The 18,518-nt window shown below is 46.4% G+C and overlaps 1 protein-coding gene across 2 annotated transcripts in view; it reads left to right on the forward strand.

Moving 5' to 3' along the window:
- Positions 1 to 18,518, forward strand: part of Rapgef4 (Rap guanine nucleotide exchange factor 4) — a 290,360-nt gene that overhangs the window by 55,271 nt on the left and 216,571 nt on the right. For both annotated transcript variants that reach the window (XM_021194039.1, XM_021194040.1), the window contains exons 2-3: positions 3,180 to 3,322; positions 6,252 to 6,340. In XM_021194039.1, the coding sequence (XP_021049698.1) occupies positions 3,180 to 3,322; positions 6,252 to 6,340 (232 nt within the window). The remainder of the gene's footprint in view (positions 1 to 3,179; positions 3,323 to 6,251; positions 6,341 to 18,518) is intronic.

Raw genomic sequence — 18,518 nt, forward strand, 5'->3', positions numbered from 1 at the left:
AAGACAAAGGAAAATTTTTGGCAACTGAGTCGAGGGGTGTGTGTACATGTTTACATATGTGCTCCTATGTAGGTATCTCCCTGTATCAGCTTGTGTATGTGTGTGTACATAGGTGTGCATGCATGTGTGTAGTGAATGGATGGGGATCTGGCAGGGGGAGGAGTCAGGAGGGTAGGACTTTCTAGGGGGAAAACTGAAGTGATAACAGAAACTACAGACACAGTTGCTAACAGTGTTGCTATAGTTACGAAGGGAGAAATGAGAAGAAGCATTTTGTTTGTTTGTTTTAAAGCTTTAGGGCTTTTAAAACAACGTCCTTATGAGACTTTTACCCATAGTGACATCTCCTTCCTTTCTGAGCTCCTTTCCCCTTGACTGGGAACTGCTGTATGTGCACAGATGCCCCTCACTCTGGGCACACACATCATGGTCTTTATGGCACTGGATATCTTTACTTCTTTCCTTAGTAAATATATGCAGATTGAGTGAACCGTCATCAACTCCTTCTTTCTGAATTTCATTGACATTGTTGGAAAAACTTGCAATTAGGAAAGAGTAAATAGTGTTCTGAGTGGTTAATAATTGTATAATTAAGACGATAACCTGATAAGTGGCAAACATCTTGAGTTTCAAAGACCTTTGACACCTCTACATCATCGCTGGCATTACAAATTCATATGATTTCAGCATACTGACTTACATGTCTAAATGTTTTTGAGTGTAAAATGGGATTCATTATACTTGCTTTCTCTAATAGGCCACGATGATCAAAATTTTCCATTAGTGTCAAAACTCTTTGTAAAGCTAAGTGTTATAAAGACAGAGGTTGTTAAGTATGTATTGTTTAAGATTTTATAGCTATAATAGAAAAGAATACACACATGTCTAAAGATCCTGCAAAAGTCACACAAGTATGCTAGAGTATATCTCGAGCTTTGTATTCATTGCTTTCCTTAGACACTGTGTGTGTGTGTGTGTGTGTGTGTGTTGTTACATTTATGTGCATATGCATGTCTATGTGTGTATGTAGGCCAGAGGTCAACACTCAAGTCTTCCCCTGTCATTCTCTACCCTAATTTTTGAGACAGGGTCTCTCACTGGATCTGGATCTCACCTTATCCACAGACCGTTTCCTCAGCCCCTCCTTAGATGCTTTTAAAGGTCATGACTAATGATCATATTGATGATGGTACTACTACGACTAGCTTCTGGAGCCTTGTGTCATTTATAAAGGTCTCATGAGTTATTATAGCTTTGGTAATTGCTCATTAAGGGAGGGAAATATCTTTTTTTTTAATATTATCTTCTTGTTAAAATAAAGAGTCAAACTGAGCTACAAAGTCATTTTAAATTCAAGTATATTTCACTAACCTTATGCCCAGTGTTCTGAAACACATACACTAATCCTCAGGAGACATTTGAGATGGGAACAGTGGGATTAGCAGAGCTGGTACAGGGACCAGCGAGTGAGACTCTGGGTCAGAGCTGACAGAGTGTCAAGCATGCATCAGGCTTTGAATCCAGTTTCCAGTACTGCATAAACATATACACCTACAAATACACAGACACAGAAACAGAGACAAAACAAATAAATGTAACTTATAGTTTTTTTTAATTAAAAAAATTATCATTTTTCACTCTTTGGGGGACTTAAATGTTTAACCACGGGCGAAATCACTGAGACCTTTGTGCTAGGACTGCACGAAACCATTGATCTTTTGTGACTTAAAGACTGCATTTGAACCTTGCTGATCTGGCTTCCTTTGAACTTCATGGAGGTACATTTTTCTTCTGCTGCTTTTGAGTATTCATTTTCTCCTATGTAGTGTTAGGCCGACAAGTTACAGCCGCCCTGGTCTGCATTCCTAACAAAGGATGTCCCAAGGGCAGGGGGATAAACAGGGGCGTCTGCTTTCCTTTTGTAGGGAAGAGTGACCCTCCTCTCTTCTTATTTTCCCACCACCTCAGTCTCGTTTTCATTTACTGGCCTTGCAATTCCTCCTGGGGTAATTTCCATGCTCACCTTGCGTTGGACAGTCCCAGGCCTCTTATACCAGTGCCCTGACCCTCTGTAGCTGCCAACCACCATGTGGCATATGCCCAACTGGGCTGGATGCCCTCCGAGGGACACCCTGTTGTTCTTGATGTACTGACAGCATTTCCCTCCAAGCTCACACGGATTCTTTCTGAGCAGCACTTAGATCAATCTTGAAATTCTAGCTACATTGCAAAGTCCTGAGCCTTGAGGCCTTTGCTTCTGATAGTTGGGAAGTCCACCATAGATGGTGGATGGAAAAGGGTCCTGTGTTGCTATTGGGAAATTCATTTTAAAAAAAAAAAATCTGTCATAGTTTTGGAGTCTGGGTGGTTCATTAGAAGATGGGGGTGGGGGGAATCATACTTGCAGGGTAACTTCTTGCTGCAGAAGCCCATGGTGGGCAAAAAAGAAGACAAAACGTATTGTCCATGCAAAAGTCAAAGAGAAAGGGCCTGGAGAAGGAGAAGGGGCACCACACACATCTTTTTATTAGGGACTTGTTCCTATGACAGCAGTATGACCCTTCATGAGGGCACAACCCTCAGGGTGTGAGAACCTCTTAAAGGTCTCAGCATGGCTGTCTCGAAGTCTCAGAGCAAACCACGGCACCACTGAGGCCTCTGGATCCCCTGGCTCTTCTAGGTACCATGTCATCCCAGGAGCTGGGCACTGTATGTCCTAGGTCCCCTTCTTCTACAGGAAGTCCCCCACACGCCTTTGCTGTGGGGATTATCTAGGAGGCTAGTCCGGACCACAGACGTTTTCTTTGAATCTGGTGTTCTTGACTCTGAACAGACCTTCCCTAGCTGTTTGTAATAGTAAGAACTTATGATAGACAGAGGAGGCCCAGAGAGAGAGAGAGAGAGAGAGCGCCATGATGAGGACAGACGGATAAATATTTGCATTGGTACACTTGGGATAGCCAACTAATTTCAAGGCACAGGCCTGTAGTCCAGTACTTGGGAGGTAGAGGGAGGCAGGTGGTTCAAAGTCATCCTGGGTCACATTCTAAGTTCCAGGTCGTCCCAGGGTACTGGAGACCCTGTCTCTGGTAGATGAATAAGCAACTGTATTGAGTTCTGCCTTGTGGCCAGCTTCTCACTAAGACCTGACCGGTTCTGTGCCCTCTCTCCCCCTGCAGGCCCTTGGAGCGATCTAGTGAAGATGTGGACATAATTTTCATGCGGCTGAAAGGAGTTAAAGCTTTTGAGAAATTTCACCCAAACCTCCTTCGTCAGATTTGTTTATGTGGTTACTATGAGAACCTGGAAAAAGGAATCACACGTAAGACCCATGACTCTCCTGGTGTATACTTATGTGTGCCTCGTGTTCCTCTGAGGCTACCGGAAGGGGACAGATAGCATCCACAGAGTCTGGTGCCAGATATTTGGGCTTCCAAGTGGGCTGACCTCTCTCCCCCTCTGTGTTTATTTCACTTCTCAGTCTTTTGTCCACGGTGTGAAATTGTTACCCCACCCCTCACCCCCAACCTCAGGGCAGCAGGCTCACCTTCCAGATGGGTCTGTCTGGAAGGACAGACCGACATACCCATTTAGCTGTGTCCTTAGAGATTCAAATAATTATCCCCTTTAATCCAGGAGAGAGATGAATGCTGGGCTATTCACAGAGTTTTCTTGTCTAATGCTGTTCACTATGTTTTGAACAGATCTCCGTTATAAATAGTATTTATTTTAGGCATGAATCAGGGGCAGCAAGAACAAAATGATGGGGCAAAAGCTGCCTTTTTAAAAGTGCTTTTCTTTTCACTAAGAAAGCAGCTGCTCCCCATTTCTAGGTATATTTTATTCTGCAATAACGGAACACTTCCATCCAACTGCCTTGAATAACCAGTGACTCATTCAGGAGGGAAAGAGACAAGAAACCAATCCCTGGTGTATGAAAACCCGGAGGTGAGATGATTCATGGCTGGTGGTAAGGAGCCTGTGGTCCCCACCGCCTCCCCCATGAACCTCGGGGCTTGGCTTGTGCCTCAGGCAGTTGTGACACGGGGAGGTACTCCGCGTTCACAGCAGAGGCCCTCCCTGAAGGACTGTTCCCTCTCAGTTCCCCGGCAGACTCCCTGTGTTGTGTCACTGGCCAGAGTTGTACCCCATGGCTGAAGTCTAGACCCTGGCTTGATTAGAACAATCTTCACCATGCCAGCAAGGATAGGACTGGAGCTTTTGGACCAGGCCTGAGGATAGGAGCGTGAACTTGCATAAAATCTAGCTCAGTTCAGTGAGAGCACATGCATGTGTGCTCTGGGTGGGGAAGGGACAGTATCATTGTAGAGTAATTTAGGAAATTAACAACAAAAGTCACCTGTCATCCCCAGACCGAGAGATGACTAATAATATTTAGTATGTGCTCGTTGAAATGTTTGCCCAGGTTCACACACACAAATGGTCATGTTTCTGGTTTTAAAAGTTTCTTCACATAGGGACAGGAGAGATGGCTCAGTGGAAGGTTAGGTTCCAAGCATCCACTTGGGACCACTCACAACCCATGTAATTCCAGCTCTTGGGGATCTGAGATTCTCTCCTGACCTCTACAGGCATGTGTATGCATGCATGTACACACACAGTCACTCATACACACACACACACACACACACACACACACACAGACAGACACACACAGAGAGACACAGACACACACAGACACACACAGAGACACACACAGACACACACACACACACACACACACACACACACAGAGTGAGAGACATATACTCTTACTCCATCTCTGTTCTGGCTGGCTGCCCTCACCGTCCATGGCTCTCCACAACTCGCCCACTGAGCAGGTTCAGAGCATACCTTCACCCATGGTCCCCATAAGCAGCGTCTTAGGCATTGTGCGCCAGCCCAGCCAGGCCCCTGCTCACCCTCTGAGCAGGACTTCGATTTTCAGCAAGCCATTTGCTTGATCTCTGAGTATAAACATAAAAAATAAATAAATAAATAAAAAGAGGTCATTCCATGCGGCTCCTTAGCCAACAGGAGAGTTGGTTTGTAGAGATTTTGGAGCAAGAGTTTTAGAGAATGATTTTTTTCTCCTTCTTTTTAAAATAAAAGATTTATTTTATTTTTATTCCTGTGTGTTTGTCTACATATATGTATATATCTGTGTGAATGCCTGCTATATGAGTGCCAGTGCCCACTGAGGTGAGAGGAGGTGTGGCACCCCCTGGAGCTGGAGTTACATGTTAGTTCTCCAACTAGGGAGAAAATTCCGCATCCTTTGGAAGGGCAGCAAGTGCTCTTAGCTGCTGAGCCTTCTCTCCAGCCCTACAGATGACTTATCAAAGTCTACTGTTAACATAATACTGGAGCTAGTGTTTATCCTGAAGATCTAAATGGTTTCTCTCTGAGATTACAAACTCAGGGACAATTCAGATTCAGCAACTGGTGTGGATCATGGCCAAGTGCAGAGGATTCAGAAAACAAACAAGAAAACTGAGAACTCAGTCTTTATATTTTTTTATAAACAAAGAAAAAGAAGCCATCCATTGGTAGGTTTAAAAGGAAACGTGTTACTCTAGAAAACACATTAGATCCATTCATTTAATTAACTAACCTCCTGACATTGTCTTGCTATCTCTTGGGCTGGCCATAGATTCATGGTCTTCTCACCTCAGCCCGAGTGCTGGCATTGTGGGCCACCACGGTGATTTTGATGCCGATCCCTGAAGTTGGGTGGCATAACGTGGCAAGTCCAATAAGCCATTCTCCTGTTTAGAGTCATTGTTTTTCAAGAGTCACAGCACAGTGAAGTGTATTTAAGATGAGTTACCCGGGATGTTAGTGAATTATCACAGTCCATGTTTTGTGTGGCTTTAGCTCTCCCAGAACTCACTATGTAAACAGACTGGCCTCAGACTCACGGCAATCCACCTGCCTCTGCTTTCCAAGGCTGTGATTAAACCTTGGAATTACGACGTTGAGCCAATGGATCTTACTGCAGTCAGAGGGGCCAGTTATTACAGACCAGTGTCTGGGGACATTCTGTTGATGAGTATCTGCTTCCTAGAATGTTGACTCTATTGGATAAGCTTTGTGGGTGATGGCTTTGAGGAAAGCCATGTTGTATTCTTGTCGGAATGGATCAAAGAAGGGTGAGAATAAGCCAAGCTTGTGATGGCCCAGTGAGGATCTATCAGGTTGCAGTCATTAAACCTGTACACGGTGTGCTGACACCACTGTTTCTCTTTCAGTGTTTCGCCAAGGGGATATTGGAACCAACTGGTATGCTGTCCTGGCTGGGTCTTTGGATGTTAAAGTGTCTGAGACCAGCAGTCACCAGGTAATCTACCCTGTCATTAAAAAAGAAATGTGCTGGGCGAGTAGCTCAGTGGTTAGGTACCACTAGCATGTGTGAAGCCCTAGGTTCAATCCCAGTAACATATCACAAGCATAATAATAATAATAATAATAATAATAATAATAATAATAAATAAAAAGCTAGGGTATTTCTGTTGTCTTTAGTAAGATTTGACTTTTTGAGGATTTCATATGTGAGTACCGTATTTACACCATTCCCAGTCCTTCCTCTCCCGCTCCGCCTCCTTGTGCCCGCCCAGCTCCCTCTCAAATTCATGACCTTGTCTACCATGGTATATATTGGTTTTTCGAGACAGGGTTTCTCTGTGTAGCCCTGGCTGTCTTGGAACTCACTTTGTAGACCAGGCTGGCCTTGAACTCAGAACTCCGCCTGCCTCTGCCTCCCGAGTGCTGGGATTAAAGGCGTGTGCCACCACGCCCGGCTTGGTATATATTTTTAAAGACATGTTTTCAAACCTACTTCCCCACAGTAAGTGTCCATTGAATTCCTTAGTTTAGTCACGTCACAAACACGCACTGAGAGTCTCAGTGTGACGTGAGCTTGGTGTGGAGGGCTGGGACAGTCAGGACAGGGACTCGTGGCTGCTGGCTCAGGAGCTGGCAGCCTCTTGGGAAGTGCAAACAGTGCCATTGCAGCGGGACAGACAGTTTCCTCGCTGCTGTACGAGGTGTGAGCACTAGGAAGGGCGTCTCTTGTGCCTTCTCTACATCGCCTGGTGACTTCTCTTCATATTAGAAGTTGTGCCCATCAGTCTTCTGGGAGCTGCAGAGATGCAGGGTAAAGTGGCTGACAGGGGTCCCTCAAACACTGCTCTCTCCACAGATCTGGATGTGGGTGGCACACACCTTTAATCGCAGCACTTGGGAGGCAGAGCCAGGAGGATCTCTGAGTTCGAGGCCAGCCTGGTCTACAGAGTGAGTTCCAGGACAGCCACTGGCTGTAGTGATCTGCTTCCAGATTCAGTGAGAGACCCTGGCTCAAAGATTAAGGTGGAGAGCAGTTGAGGAAGACACCCAACATGGAGCACCTCTGGCCTTCACAAAAGAGTGTGCGATGTGCGCGCGCGTGCGCGCGCGCACACACACACACACACACACACACACACACGTGTACACATGAACACTAAATGCATGAAAGACAGTTTCTGAGCTCTTGTTGGCAGCATACTTCAAATGGAAAAGTATTTGTGATCCTGCATTTGAGATTTACATCTTGTAGGGATCAATGGGAAATCGTCCTTTTTTTTTTAGTGTGTGTGTGTGTGTGGGTGTGTGTGTGGGTGTGTGTTGCCTGTATGTAAGCCTGTGTACCACTCTGATTTTAATTAGCTGCCTCAGTTTCCCAGTGGGTCTGAAAACAGCTGCCGTCTTTGCACAGTCACCCCTAGGTGACAGTTCTCTAAGCACTTGCCAGGTCCTGCTCTACTCTTAGAACCCTCACATAACCCACGGGTTAGGGTTATTCCTGTTCTCTCTTTCCAGATGAGGAAACTATGCTGCTGCATAAGGAATGTATGACCTTTAGAGTGTAAGGGAGCTAGGATTCACACACAGGCAGTTCAGCGCCTAGTCACATGTTCTATCACTGCTCTGTGTGGTCTCATTGAACCTTGAAGAGGGCTAGGAAGGTAGCTCCGGTGGTAGAGAGCTTGACTAGCTTGCCAGAAGCCCTCTGGGTTTGATTCCCAGTACCATATGAACCAGATGTTGTGGTTTACAACATTCTAGGTGGAGGCAGGAGGATGAGGAGTTCAAGGTCATGCTGAGGTACATGGAGAGTTGGGGTCAGCTTGAGCTACAGGAGACTGTTTCGAAATAAGAAGGAAAAGAAAGCAAGATGATAAAATATTACCACACACACACACACACACACACACACACACACACGAGTGTAGACCGCACTCACGCATGCACGCATGCACTGTTGCCATTCTGCTCTCCTGGTGGGCACTCCTGGATGTCTCTGCTTAGAGCTTCTTGGTATTTGTCTTAGTCAGGGTTTCTAGTCCTGCACAAACATCATGACAGCCATGACGGTCACACAGCTGCTGCTGTGGCTGGAGACTTTGATGGGGTTAAAGTTAACACGTGGTCAGGGTCTTCTGGAATATTCCCTGAGCCAATGGGAGAGCCCTGTGAAGTCCTAGCAGGAGAGCAGATTAGTTCTGGGGTTATTAGCTTTTTTCTACTGATGCTTGCTTACTGTCTCCTTTATACGCCCCCCTCTAAAGCTTAACCAGCTTTCTGGATTTATTCTCATCATTAGGATACAAGCAAGAAAAGGGACAAGGAGGCAGACAGGGGGCGCAGGCTCTCAGGCAGCGCAGGGTCCCACCTGCGGGACAGGAAGAAGCTTAGCTGTTTGTGGGCACTGGGCCTCTGCCTGGTAGCAATGGGGGCCAGTCAGTCCGACTGCTCAGCTTGAGAGTATAATACCCTTTGTAAGAGAAAAAGAAGCAAATAGAAATAAGAGGAGAGAGGGAAAGAAGAAGAGAGTAGACGAAGAGCGAGGTTGATTTTGAGGTTCATGGGGCTTGGTAACCCTGAACTCCTGGGGCAGCTGTCGGGGTTGGGTAGAGGTAATACTGATGTTACATTCTTGAGCACGGAAGCTGGAAACTGACTCTTCTGTGGGAACACCAAGGGAAACGGATTTGTTCTTAAGACCATCAGCTAAGCAGGGCAGTGGTGGCACACGCCTTTGATCCCAGTACTTGGGAGGCAGAGGCAGGCAGATTTCTGAGTTTGAGGCTAGCCTGGTCTACAGAGTGAGTTCCCAGGCATCTAGAGTTACACAGAGAAACCCTGTCTTGAAAAACGAGAGAGAGAGAGAGAGAGAGAGAGAGAGAGAGCGCCCACCTACTCTGGGGAGATAATATGCTTTCTTTAAAGTTTATTTGTGGGTAGCAAGATGGCTAAAAACACTCGTGCAAGCCTGGAGACCTAAGTTTGATCCCTGGGACATATGCAGAAGGAGGAAGGATGGAATGGACTCTACGGAGTTGACTTCTAACCTCCACGTGTGTCCCATGGCATGTGTGCATCGTCCCCCCAAGTGATACATGAAAATGAATAAATTTAAATTTTATTCACTATAACATTAATCACATCCAAAAACCCTTTATGAGAAATCTAGTGTTTGGCCAGGTTGGCCTAGAAAATCTATCATAGCGCTATATCCTTTATGCCTGTATACAGCGGCTGGCTTCATCGGTAGACATTTATATGCTGGTATATTCATAGGCTTGGATAGCAGAAGGCTCCATGACATTGGTTCTAACCCTCCGGGGCCACCCAGATGCATATCAACTAGATTTAAATTTAGGGCTGACGTAGTTCAAAGTTTGCATTCTTCCTGTGGCCCACACATGAGGAAGGGTGAGTAGAGTTGGAGGTAGGAAGTGAAGAGAGAGAAAGAAAAAAAAACGGTTACAAGAGATTGAAGCAGATTGGGAGAGAATCGCGGAGAGCTGTGCTCAGGGTCCAGTCATCGGAGAGGAGACAGCAGCCTTCCTTAGCCAGCCTGCGTCTCCATTTTCTTTCTCTGGGACCCTCTGTCTGTCTTCTCACCAAGTTAGAAGGGATTCAGTGTCCAGCTCTCAAATGCACCCCAGTTTTACCCCTGTGTGGGGGCATGAGATGCTTTCTGGACCAGAACTTAGCAGAGCAAGAAGGGCTTCTGGCACAGGAGCGCCTCCTACAGGCGGCTGTGCGCCGAATGTCCTACAAGCATCACAGTGGCCACGCCTTGCGCATGCCCTGTGATCTCTTGGGAACGCCGATGAGACTCATTTTATCCCACTGACATGCTCATGCTGGCCAGGTGGGGCAACCAGTTCCTTGTGACTCTGGGCCTTATGTCCTTGCCGATAATGGGTGCCCAAAGGCTGGGGAGAGGGAAGGATAAAAGTGAGGTCAGCTGGGATCACAGTTGTGGGGAGAAGTAGCTCCCTGTGGGGCTCCTCTCTCCTGTCTTCTGCCTGTGATGCCAGCTCAGAATCCCAAGCCTTCACCAACACACCCACCCACTCATCCTTGACCGCCTCTTGGATCTAGCGATGTGCGATTAAACCAGCGTGGTTCTCCATTCCATAGCACACCCAAGGTGAAGCGGGATAGACAAGGGAAGAAAATGGAGGACAGCAGGTTCCAGGGCAGGGGCGAAATTGTTAGAAGGGATGTCGATGTGTTGTGTGGGCAGCTGGGAAAAGGAAAAGATCCTGACTCGGATGAAGGAGTGGGTGGTGGTGCCCCTGAAGAGACAGGCATAGTATTTTTACGGTATAGATTTATTGGGTTTTATGGACTTGATACTTTTTCTTTTTCTGAAAATGTTACCCTATTTTATGTGGCTCCAGGGGGTTAAGAACGCATATATAAATATTCTATTTGCCTCATAAACTCCTATTACCTTCTGACCATTCTATATGCGATTTCCTTTTCCATCACTCACATTTTGCCAGGAGATTAGGAACACTGTGTGTGTGTGTGTGGCTTGAGCCCACCCATAGGTTGGCCCACGTGTGCTGCGTCATGCTTGTCCACAGAGAAGTCATGGTCTCCTTAGGATGATGGAGTGGCAAAGCTGAAGAGCTAGAGGCCACTGGGACCCCCTGTCATTCCTGTGTCTTTCCTTTGCCATTGTCAGAGTTAGTCAACATGCGCGGTGGCCTATTGAACTGTCCAAAGGTGTCTCACCAGTATCCAGGGAATCTGCCCACTGGGATGCCTAAGATCCCAGTAAAGAAATCTACTGCTCCCACATTGTAGAGAATTATGAAAGTGATTCAGGGAGTGAGTGGCTCTGCCAGCATCAGGCCTTCGCTGTGCAGTGAGGATGGGGCCCACTGGGCTTCAGGCTTAGGGATAGCTTACCTCCCCAGCACAGGGCTCAGTCCCACTGTCAGCAGCCAGAGTTAGTTGGTGAGACAGGTCTTCCTCAGTAGCCCTGGCTGGCCTGGGACTTACTGTATAGAAGACAAAGCTGGCCTCAAACTCAGAAATGCACACACTACTGTCTCCAAATGACACAAAATCCCATCGAGATCTGCATAGCTCATTTCCCAAGCAGTTACATTCTTCTTATTTCTGATGGACCCCAGAGCCGCACCCTGCTTATGCAGCCTGGATTTCCTGGCAGCTGAGTACCCCAAGTTGAAGGCTTCCAGAGCAACCTGACTAGGAGAGAGTAAGCCCCTGGCTAGCAGGAGCACCTCCTACCCGCATTGCTACTTTGTAACAACCATGTTTGCCCTAAGCATTCTGGGAAATACAGAGCCGCGTCTCCCGGTGCCCAGGAGCTTTTAGAGACCTGCAAACCCTCAATCCTAGCCTCTTGTTTTTTTATTCCATGTTTATTCACCCTAACTTCCAAACAAAACCCAGGCTCACTGCAGTGTGCACTCACATCAGAGACATGTTTCCCAGCTTCTCAGACAGAACTTTGACCAGTCAACAAGGAGGTGAGCCTACAGGCAGCATCCATGTCTAGTGGTGTCCCAACACGACATACATGTTCATGTAGGTTTCTGCTTGGCAACAGTGATCTTGTTTAGTAGTCTCTCCAGTTCCCCAGTGACACTTTGTCTGCATCTCCAGGGACATCCTACCCCAAAACAATACAAACAAATAATAGCAATAGTGATGATGATGATGATGAAGATGAAGATGGTGGTGGTGATTATGATGACAATAGCACCCAACTCGTGTGTGTGTGTGTGTGTGTGTGTGTGTGTGTGTGTGTGTATGTGCACAAGGCCTTGTTTTTCCCTGCAGATTTTATAGGTGAGGAGAATTTATGGTATAACAAATACCTAAATCCTAGAAACATGTATGCTTTTTCAGCTATTCTGGAAACACCTAAACTAAGGGAAATCTCCAATCTTATCAGTTCCTAAAGACTGACGGAGTTTCATGTTTCAAAATAGAGAATGGTGTTTTGTGATGTCCTTAAAGCCTGTGCATCACTGTTATCTTTATTTGATACAAACCCAGCAGCTCACCTGGGTATGGCTATGCACAGTTAGATACGCTACGAACCGAGGCTAGTGGGTCCTACCTTAATGGCTCGCTGTATATAAAGCACACAGTACAAAGCTTTGGATGAGCAGGGCCCCAGTGTTTTCTGGTAACTAATAAAAAGTTGATTGCCTAGACTGGAGAGCTGTTGGCTCCCATGCCTGCAATGCTAGCATTGGTCACAAGAGGGCAGTGTTAGAACGTGAAAACCAGGAAATTCATCCCAGTATTTGAAACTGCAGGAGTTTAAATTTTGTTCAGCCATTTCACTGGAGCAGAGATTCTGGGCTGCACTTGGCCTTGGTCTCCACTTCATTCCACCCCCTCATCTGTCATTGTGCCATTATCTGGCAATTTTTACTCTGGTTTTGAAAAAAAAGACCTCTTGCTGTTTTCCTCTCTAAGGTCAAAGAGAAAACCTTTAGTCGTCCCTGCCTTTGCTTTTACAACACAGATGCTTTTGTTCATTGCATTTTTGATTATTAAATTTGAAATACAGCTCTCTCTCTCTCTCCCTCTCCTCTCCTCCCTCCCTCCCGGCCTCCCTCCTTCCCCCTCCCCTGCTTCCTCTCCCTGATTCTTTCACTTGACCACTCCCTCTGTTCGCTTTCCTTTCAGTGACATCACCGTTTTGGGGAGACATTAGTTGAGCACATTTCTGAACAGTTTTATGAGGCCCAGAAAACATAAAAGGTGGCAAGCTGGCTACAGTTAGTGTCACCGCTGTCTCCCACTGGTGCTCTGGCTGGGGCTGAGATACTCATTAGGAACAGATATTTAATTGACTTAGCATTCTGCACAACTCACCCTCCGTTTAGTTTTGTTGTTGAGTATTCTTTGTCTGGGTGACACAGTGCTGGCCAGATCAGCTCCACACTGGTTAGAAATGCCCATGCCAGGTCGCGCTCTGCAAGCCAGCCCCAGCCAGCTTGCCTGATGTCCATCGACTGCCCGACAAGCCGATTCCAGGGACGCACTCTAAAAGGAACCAGCCTTGCCGTTGCCGCTTGCCAGAAAACACATTTGACTTAGAAGTATCTTGCCTTCCTGCTTGGCAGTAAATCCTTTTGACACACGTACAGTTGGATGCCTTGACAGACTCTGAAATTGGGTTCCATTCAATTTGATTACTTAAAAACGCTTAGAGGACTCAATAAATTCCAGGAGCAAATTCAAGCTCAGGAAGCGAAATGCAAGAGCTTTGAAACCTCGTGGCGAGTATAGGCTGGAAATGAACATTGTGAAAACGTTAGCTTTTAAAGAATTTATGCTTCTGAGTCTACCTAGACACTTAAAGATAACCTAACACAAATAAGATTGTTAATTCCTGACTCACTGACACAGAAATGAATGAACTCTGAATAGCTAACAGATCTGATAACTCTTTTGGGGGAGAGGGGTTTTTCTCTTTTCATTTTTGAGTCCAGGCCTTACTCAATGGCCCTGGTTGTCCCAGAGCTTACTATATAGAAGACCAGGCGGGCCTCAAAACTCTAAACTGCACATACCTCTGCCTCCCAAGTGCTGGGATGAGAAACTGGAGCCATCATATCTGGCCTAAGGTCTGATACCTCTTCAGAATCACAGGATAAATTTACATTTTTCCATGAGTTTATCACAGACAAAGCTCACATGTATGGTATCCATTGAGTCACTCTGATGTCCCTAGATCTGCGCAGGCCGGGTTTCAGTGGACCATGATCGTGCATGGTGACATGGAACCCTGGCCTTCTTACCACCACCACTTCACAGTGTCCGCATGAACACATGTGAGACAGCTCTGGTGAGAATGTCTGCTTTAAGATGTGAGAACTCCACAATGCAGATGCACAAAGCAGATAAATTAAGGGGTGATTAGTCGCAGCACAAAAGGATTCTTTGATTTGCAGCGGGATTGTCAGGAGGGTTTCTTTGAATCCAAGCTCCCCCAGAGAGCTCAAGTGTTTTGCAGATCATTCAAACCACTTGACATCCAGACTGGGGGGGGGGGACAGAGAAACTTGGAATTTAAGTGTTGAAAGCCATCATTAGATGAAGCTTAATACAACACGACTATAGAGATTCTCTGTTGTTTAAATAAAGGCAAAAATATAATTTGCTTTTTAGAAGGATAGAAAACCTATACACGCGCGGCGATGTGACTGAGTTAGGAATGACATTGTATTATTTTTATCGATTTAATTCTGGCAAGATGGCTCAGCCAGCAAAGGTGATTGCCACCAAGCCTGATGACTTCAGTTCAAGTCCTGAAGCTCACACGCTAGAAAAAGAGAACCGACTCCTACAGGTTCTCACAATGACCCCATCGGGCATGCTGTGGTATATGTATCATGGTAGCTGTCCCCCCAATAAAGAAATGTTTAAAATGTGTTCCGCTATTCATCTTTTTAAAAAAACATTTATTTATTTAATGTATATGAGTGATCTGTCTGCATGTACACCTGCATGCCAGAAGAGATCATGAGGTCCCGAACCACTGTGTGCTTGCTAGGAACTGAACTCAGGACCTCTAGAAGATCGGCCAGTGCTCCTAACTGTTGAGCCATCTCTCCAGCTGCTGACCTTATTAAAGGGATTGTGACCACTTCACAGAGGTCTGAGAGGAGCCAAAGCCACGGGAGATAGTGTAATCTAGGTCTGCCAAGGTTCAGGCCTCTTCCACGCCAGCTCTGTCTGACTCTTTTGTCTCTGTGCGGACCTCCTTTGCCTCTTGCTTGGTGCCTGTCACCCCAGGCTTGTTGGCGTCCTTTGGTTTAGTCCCAGCATCTAAGATAGCTGTAGTTTTGTGTGGCAAAGGCTCAGGCAGGTTTAGAGAGCGGTACACGCAGACTGAGGTACACAGGTGGACAGGGACTGTGTGGAATAGTTGTATGCCAACTTGACACAGGTTGCAGTGATCACCTGCTAGGAGAGAACTCTGGAGTAAATGCCTCCATAAGATGGGGCTGTAGATAGCCTGCAGGGCATTTTCTTAATTAGTGATTCACCTGGCCCCTTCTGAGCAGGTTCACTCCTGGGCTGGTGGTCCTGGGTTTTATAAGAAAGCAGCCTGAACATGCCATGAGGAGCAAGTCAGTGAGCAGCGCCCCTCCATGGCCTCTGTAGCAGCTCCCGCCCAGTTTGAGTTCCTGCCATGGTTGGTTCCCATGATGAACGGTTATAAGGACACATGAGTGAAAGACAGCCTTTTTCTTCCCAAGTTGCTTTGGGTTGTAGTGTTTCATCAAAGGGTTAATAGCCCTAGGTAAGCCAGGGAGTCAGGAAGCAGGCCCAGTGGGGAGCTGGACCTCTATCCAGGCTGACTTGGAACTCGCCCCACAGAATGACTACCTGAGAGCCCTCTGTCTACAGATGTCTTGTCAAATAATGCATCAGCAGGAACAGGAAGTCTGAGATAGGTAGAGAGATCGAGAAGTTTCTAGTCTCAGTTCTCCCTCTGCCTGTTTTGGACAAGATACTGAACATCTGAGAGTCTGAATCTGTCTAGCTTCAGAGACAGCGATAACAATGATAGTGCGGACCACTGTAATAACATTCCTAACCTCAAAATCCTACAGGTTTCAAATTCTGAAACGTTCTGAGTGCCAGGAATGGAATGTTCTATATCTGATCCTATATGACAGGTAATTCAGACACAGTTCAGGGAATGGAGTGGTCCCTTGGTCGATAAAATACCTGCCAGAGAAGCACCAGGACCGAGTTCAGCTCTCCAGTGCCCCAGGCATGGCCACACCATCTGTAACCCTGTGTAACAGGACCCGGGAGGTAGGTGGGGCCCTAGAGCTAGCTAGCCAGCCAGCCTAGCCAGTTGGTGAATGTTGAACTCAGTGAGAATCCCCACCCACCCCCACCCCCCCCCCCCGTCTCAAAGGACGTTGTCTCTGGCCTTATATGTACATACAAAACACAGCTCAGTGTGTGTGTACACATTTGTTTGGAATATTGCATGAAGTTGTTTTCAGAATGTGCCTAAGGAAATATGACATAGAAGTGATTGTGTGTTTAGAGAGAGGTTCCTCTTGCAAAAGTATCTCCTGATTATTAGTGTGTGTGTGTGTGTGTGTGTGTGTGTAATGCAAATATCCCACAATCTCAAACAAAAAATGAAAACCCTTCTAGTCCCAGGCATCTCGCTCAACCTGTCATCCATCGGAACATCCAGGAGTGACTGAGTGTTTGTTTCTAGTCATGCTGTGTTCAAATAACACGATGTCAATTTTGATGGGCGAAAGAGACACCACGATCAGAACCGCGCTGTGTCACCGGACAGCATTCCACTTCCATCGATGCAGATGTCTAATTCCGGGGATCCTACACCACCTTCTGGCCTCCGAGGGCACTGCACTCTTTAGTTTTCAAACCTTTAGTTAGAAAGGTCCTCAAAGCTAATACAGACCAGGGCATTCGCTCACTGCTGTTCCCAGGAAGGTCTGACTGCAATCATCATTCTCTGTGGCACTGAAAACACTCCCCCTCCCCCCCTCAGTTGACCTTAGTGAGCAATCTGCAGGCAAACAGAATACACAGACACTGTTCTCAGAATTCCCTGTGAGGCAAGCATGGCGATATGAGCATACCTGTAGCCCATGTATACAGGCTTTAAAGAATTGTCATGTCACATGTAGAGACAGACATGTTCAGCAACAGGCAGGGATGTTCAGGCTTTGAATTCTGACCTGTGGAGATCAAGAGAGACAGTAGTATGGATACAAATAGTTTCTGATCCCTTCCATTTCCCTGTGTTAATTATCTCAGTGCCTAACCTACACCTCCCAGATCCATTCCAATTCCTAAGGAAATTGTTCTTGAAAAGTATCCTGAACCTCGTGCAACTGAAGTTTGAAGGCTTCTGACAGCGAGGAGAGGTTTCCCAGCCTGAAGTTCAGGATGAGAACGTGTGTTCATTTGGATGAGGTGCTGGGTGGAATCTAGGCCCTTGTGCATGCTAGACAGGTACTATACGGCTAGTATTGTCACATGCAACTCTTGTCTTTAAATTTGACTGGTGCGAGCACAAAGATGAATACATGGGAAGGACTGATCACACACTCACTTCTGGTGACAGTGTGGATCCTTGGGATGGAGTTGAGCACCTGAGCAATGGACTGTGGCTGAGTGCCCGTTACTGTGGACTGTTGCAAGCAGCGGAGGTCGCAGTACCACCACAACTGAGTGTTGGATAGGAGCAGGCCTGAATCTGTGTACCCCATGGCGATAAGCTACAGGAGTTAGGGAGGGAGAGGAAGATGCCCGATTAATCTGCAAGCATCAGCTAGTTCTTACATAACTGAGGGCTTCACAACCCTCTTGCTGCCTCCTCCTGAAGGGTCCCTTGTAAGTATTACAAAGTCTCAACAGTAGTGGGAAGGTGGTGGCCTTTAATCTCAGCACCTGGGAGGCAGAGGCAGGCAGATNTCTGAGTTAGAGGCCAGCCTGGTCTCCAGAGGGAGTTTCAGGGCAGGCAGGGCAACACAGAGAAACCCTGCCTTGAAAACCAAGTCAAATTCTCAACACTGTAAAGTATATATTAGGCAAAAGAATTGGTTCTGAAGTTAAATTGACAGAAGAGTGCAGTATTCTAGTGAGATGCTTTGGGGAGCCCTCTGCTTTAGGGAACCTGTGGAGGCCCGTGGTTTGTCACCGCCCATCTCATGCGTCTACCAGAATTTGAAAGTTATTCACCAAGTTCCTGAGTACTGATAACTTCAGTTCCGGGTATGATTTTCGAATGAATTTGTTTGCGGATGCCCCTCTAGAGAATTTGTTTGTGGCTGTTCTTAGATTTCCCCCGGATCTTTTTCCCCCCGTTTCTGAAATATTATTGATTTTTATTTTCCTGAACATAATTTTAGAGGGTAATATCTTAGCAGAAGCAATTTGCCATGGTTCAAGGAGCTGGGTTCTTGTGCCCATTCGTCTCAGTAATGCGATTGCAGAGTCTCTAACTGGATCTTAATAACATTTGCCAATGATTGGGTATTAGATGCATGAAAGGAAAAGATGCCTTCTAACTGGGGGCTCACCCTAGTGTAGCTCCTTAGTTTACAATGCCCGAAGAATTAATCTGCAGATGATTTGGTGTGGCTATTTGCTTTGTTTGACAGTAGTTAGAATTAAATATA

This window comes from Mus pahari, chromosome 3 (genome assembly GCF_900095145.1).
Source record: "Mus pahari chromosome 3, PAHARI_EIJ_v1.1, whole genome shotgun sequence".
In the NCBI taxonomy this organism is placed as follows: Eukaryota; Metazoa; Chordata; class Mammalia; order Rodentia; family Muridae; genus Mus; species Mus pahari.